This window comes from Microtus ochrogaster, unplaced genomic scaffold (genome assembly GCF_000317375.1).
Source record: "Microtus ochrogaster isolate Prairie Vole_2 unplaced genomic scaffold, MicOch1.0 UNK18, whole genome shotgun sequence".
NCBI classification, from domain to species: Eukaryota; Metazoa; Chordata; class Mammalia; order Rodentia; family Cricetidae; genus Microtus; species Microtus ochrogaster.
Window position 1 is genome coordinate 5,584,918 of NW_004949116.1, and position 5,372 is coordinate 5,590,289.

Consider the following 5,372-nt stretch of genomic DNA (forward strand, 5'->3'; position numbering starts at 1 on the left):
ACAGGTCGTGACCCCATGTGGGGCCATAAAACTGAACATGAGAAGCAGGAGGAAAGCTAACAACAGTAAAGGATTCTGAATACACAGCAACTAAAACTCATTTCAAGATCAAAGATTTAGTGAACCTGTAATGTCTCTCACCGCCTTCCCTGTGTTTATGGTGAAACAGCAACCTTGGTTCTGACCAAACACCACCAATCCTTGGCCTCGCTCATACCATGCAGCACCAATAACCACTGCCCAGAGCATTTTGGCTCAGATCTGAGACTATTGCCACTTTGTGTTGTGTACTTAGTGAGTGGCATTCTTACAGCTGATTATTGTAAAACTAAAATACCAGTCAACCTGGAAAATGTCTGAGATGCTCTGTCCTGCAGCAGCAAATATTCAGTCACACTCACATAAGCAAAACATGCAAACCTCCTCACCAGTGTGCAGCTATGATTTTTTTTTTTGAAGTTGAAGAACAACAATACATTCATTAACTTTAGATTTCTTACTTCCTTTGAGCATGCCATACACTTCTTCAGTGTTGTCAAGGACTCGTTGTTAAACCCAACTTGTACATAGTCATAGTGTATGATGAATGCTTTAAAGGGTACAATACTGACCATCTCCATTGCTCACAGAACTATGCTTTGTGGTGAGAGCACTTAAAATCTACTGTCCTATCAACTATAAAATTCAGTATTAAGTATGTTCACTATGCTATGTAACAGGTTTCCAGAATGTATGCATCCTCTCTAACTGAAACTCCTTACTATATGGACAGGGAAAAAATAAGTTTTAATCTTTAAGAAGTGGCAAATTATACATATGTATGTATGTAATTTATTTCAATTTTTATGTTTGATTTGTAACCTATTTTATGTACTTATGTACATGAAGTCAAGTAAATGTTTCTTGAAAAGCAGCAGCAGTGTGTGTGGGGGGGAGGGGAGTTTCAGCCCTGAAGTGCACACACCTGTGAGTCTGCCAACACCCTGACAGGAACAGTAGCTTGCCAAGGTGCATCTGTGAGCCTATCAGGACTCTGATAGGGAACCACTAGCTTGCCACAGGTACATGAGTGAGTACCCAACTTTAACAGATGTGATTCAGACCCCAGGAATGTCTGACTGACTCCCAGCATCTGGAGTCAAAGAAATGGGTGATATTTGAAGGTACTACCCTGTAAGGTGGTCTGATAAAAACAGCAGAATCTCAACTGACATAATGAATATGGTGGGCGAGGAGCTGGGCATGCCCAGTGACACACTGATTTATTTGTTAGTTGGAAAATGAGGAACCTGGAGCAGGGATCCAGATGGAGTTCAATTGCCCCCACATTGTTCTCTCCCGATCCTTCTTTAGGAAAGGACAGAGATATCACCAGAGAAGCCACGACCAAAGAGGCCACAGGCAGCCTCTCTGCCATGTTCACATTGTAGGAAGGAGGAAGTAAGAGGCTGTGCTGAAGTCAGGCGTGGTGGTCCACTAGGGAGACAGGAGCAGGATGGCTGCCACATGCTCCCAGCTGGCCTGGCCCACAGTGTGAGTGTCTGCGTCTAAACAAACAAAAGAAGGAAAAAGAAAGAAGAAAGGGGGGCTATGCCAAGGTGAGTACGAGTGACAGGCTCTGTGGCTTCTCCCGCTTAACAAGATGGACGTCATCCTACGAACAGAGCAAGAGCGCCAGGAGAGTCCAGAGAAGTGGGAGAGCCGAGAAATAGAAGGCAGCGGCTGACAGGGCTTTATCCTGCTCAAGTGGGGACTGCACACCTCTGTGCCTCCCCCCTTCTCTATGCCCCCATCCCCACGCCCCTACACTCCCACCCCCGCACCCCCACAACCCCACACCCCCGCAGCACTCCAGCTCCTCTCACCATAGCCGGCCCTGGGCTTTCCGGTTGTGGACTCCACACCATGGTCCTGGGCTGCCATTGTCTCTTGACTCTGCAGATAAAGAAACAGACATGGCATTTTCTGAAGAACACTTGGAACCCATTCTCCTGAAGCCAGCACTGAACTTTCGGCCATAAACTCCAGACCTTCATTTCTCCTGCTCCATACCCCAGACCTCACTCCATTTTAGGGCTATTCTTTTTCTTACACAAACTTAAATACTTGCAGCACCTCCTTGCGCTTGTCCTGGCTCGGGACCTCCTCAGGCGGCTGAGTGCTGTAGCGGCTTTTACAGGAGTTCCTTCAGCGTCCCAAACTTCTGCCTCTGCTTCTCACTGTGGCTTTTGCGCTTTCAAGGACATCTCTTATAAAGGCTGGCCAGGATAGAAGCCCTGACTACTCCCCACCTCCGGGATGGCTCCTTGGTGAATGACGTCACCATACAGCCAAAGGCTCTTGCTGGGCTATGGGCTCCATTACAGCCTCTGCTTCCTGCCATGCATCAGCCCATCCCAACTCCTATTGACGCTCCTTTCATAAATCTCATTTGTCTCTTTGTCTCTACCTTCAGGCGGATCAAATCTACTGCCGCTTGTCTTCAGGGTAACAGGCGATGGTCAGACGCCCTAGCAAGAAGACTCCTGCTGCACTCCTGAAGCCCGGCAGGTGTGTCTTCACGCCATGCAATTCCTACAGCAGAACAGTCGCAACACAGTGTCAACCGCTTTATTAGGTCCACAGTCACTCAGCATCAAAGAGATACATTGTCTAGACCCCAATCTCCCCTCATAACTATGTTGTCCTGTCTGGATGGAGAATTAACATCTTTCTTGTCATGTGAAAACAGGAAATAAGCAGAAAAGAAGCTCAAACCTCTCCAAGTTCTAGTACCCCAGAAATAATCACTTCAGTGCTTTGGTTTAACTGGACCTTTTTAAAAATGACTGTGTGCAGATAATTTTTTTTTATATAAAATAGAGACACTTACTTTATTGTCTATTGTTAAGATTCAGTGTTCTGCCAGGCAGTGGTGGTGCACACCTTTAGTCCCAGCACTCAAGAGGCAGAGGCAGGCAGATCTCTGTGGGTTCAAGGCCAGCCTGGTCTATAGAACATGTTTCGGCACAGCCAGGGCTACACAGAGAAACCCTGTCTCAAAAAACAAACAAACAAACAAACAAACAAAAAGACCATTTTAACTTTGCATTTTACTTTTCACTTTGTCAATGCTTTGAGCACTTTATTCTAGCAGTGCATGGAGCTGAGGACGAAAAGGTGGCCGAGGGGCTAAGATCGCTTGCTGCTTTTACAAAGAGCCAGGGTTCAGTTTCCAGATCCACATGGCACTCAAAACTGTCTCTAAGTCCAGTTTCAGATGATCTGATGTCTCCTTCTGGCTCCTGGAGAACCAGACCTGCACATGGTACACATATGCATACATGTACACATACATATTATACATGAAATCAAAACACACACATAAAGTAAAAATATTTTAAGGGAAAAATAGATTTGAATTTTACTTTTCTTGCTTGAATTCCCTAGTGACTTTTGTTCATCTTTAGAAGGTGGTTTGGGCTATCAAAATGACCCTGAGGTCCCGGTGTGACTATCCCTCTCTGAAGACACTGACCTCCCTGGGCTCCAGGGTCCTCTCATCTCCTAGGCTTTGTGGGAACCCCCCTTCCTGGGGAAGTGCTCCAGCCCACCGCTTTCTGAGGGGCCCTGTCTAACCCCTCTCCTGCAGCAGCACCAGCCCGAGCTGCCAGCTCCCGAGGTCGCCTGTGCTCACTGCTCAGGAGTGTTTCTCCGTCAGGACATGGTGGGAGCATGAGATTATTCTCTAACATCTGCTGTCTCCTCTCAGGCTATGTGACGGGAAACTTCCTGGGTACAGGCACAACACTGGACAAAGGGCGGGTCTTGGTTCTTTACCTTCCTCTGTCAGGTGGTGGTCTGTGTGTGCAGCAGCCCCTTCCTCGTTAGCCAATACACAGACCTGCAGAAACACCCAGCTCGTTTTGAATCTTCTTCTACCTACTACCGTGAACGTTGTTGAGAATTCCGGAGCCGACTGTGTCCAGGACAGGCTGGAATGTTCTTTATTAAGGAGAGAGTCTCCACACAGAGACCCATCAATTACAGATGTGAAACAGAAAGCCAGATGATTTTTTTTTTAAAGGGACTCATTTCTTTATGTCTGAAGAGGTGGATAGAAGACAGCCTCTCATAAACTAGAAAGGGAAAACACTCAGCTCTTAATGGAGCTGGTACTGGCGATTAACAAGGGGAGCCAGAGGCCGGGGGAGGGGAGGGGAGGGGGAATATTTAGACCGGGTTCATATGTAAAACCAGGACCTGTGCTTCGGTAGGTGCTGATTTCATTGACTAAGTTCCCCTCCCTCGGGCTATGAGCAAACATCCTCTACTGGCTTCAGAACTGTGGTCCCAATGAGTGTAACTTAGACCTCCCTGGAGGGAGCTCAAGTCTTCTGTGAACCCAGGAAAGAATGGTTCCCCAAGGAAAAAGATAACAGCCAGTGAGGACCCTGACCTGTGTGCCAGCTTAGAGGAGGACACTCGCCAAGCTGTGCCTGTTAGGGATCCCCCACCCCTACCTTTTCTTCTCCTGCTCCCTCCAAGCTCATTCATTCATTCTCTTCCTGGAAGAGCCAAGTTAAAATTGTTTCTGGCCAGTGAAGGAACACTTTCTCCATAAAGAAAGTATGCTTGCAGCAATGGACCCTGAAGCATACATGAATTTGTAGGACTCAGCCTTCAAAAGGAATTACAGCCTAAAATTAGCAGGCAGGAAACACGAACCAATAAGTACAATTTCCAGAGCAGGTCTGCCGGGGGTTTTACTAGACACGGCCAACAGAGCAGCCCCCTCCTCACCAAGTTCAACACTCCCGCACTGCACCCCAATTCTTACCTGGAAAGGTCCTGTGGCCTTCTCTGATTTTACAGCGGTGCTGAACCCAGAAGAGAGAGCCGTGGAGGAAGCGTGGGGGAGGAAGTGTGGAGACAGGAGCACACAGGGACCCACCCATCTACCCAGCGGCACTGCGGAGCTCTACAGTCCGGAGTTCTGTGCCATCTAACAAGGCACCCAGGGCGGCTGGTAGCTACTGGACGCTCGAGATAGGAGAAATCAAATGAGAAATAAAGCATTTCAGTGGCTTGGCTGACAGTGACACTGACTCTCCTGTGTGCTTATCTATTTATAAATTAGCTGGAGTGAGGGGCTCCTTGCCACTAGCAAATAGTAGAATCTACTTTTAATTGGGGTGTTTAGATAATTTATGCTTCAGATAATTCACTGTGTGACTGGATTTCAGCGGGACCTCTCTATCATACCTCCTCCCCTCCAGGCCCAGGGAGCACTTCAGAAAAGGGGTTGGAAAGATTGGAGGCAGCGGGCTCTGCAGGAAACAGCACTTGCTCGGTATGACAAGGCCATTTCACTGTGGGGAGAGGGGACACAA

The 5,372-nt window shown here is 47.6% G+C and overlaps 1 protein-coding gene across 1 annotated transcript in view; it reads right to left on the reverse strand.

Moving 5' to 3' along the window:
• The window catches only part of LOC101991516 (GTPase IMAP family member 4), a gene marked incomplete at its 3' end in the record, with an annotated part of 4,396 nt that extends 2,171 nt beyond the window's left edge, over nt 1-2,225 (reverse strand). The window contains exons 1-2 of the mRNA XM_013353862.1: nt 2,116-2,225; nt 1,866-1,935 (exon numbers count right to left, since the gene is read on the reverse strand). Of these exons, the coding sequence (XP_013209316.1) occupies nt 1,866-1,923 (58 nt within the window). The remainder of the gene's footprint in view (nt 1-1,865; nt 1,936-2,115) is intronic.
• Between the last annotated feature and the right edge of the window lie 3,147 nt (nt 2,226-5,372).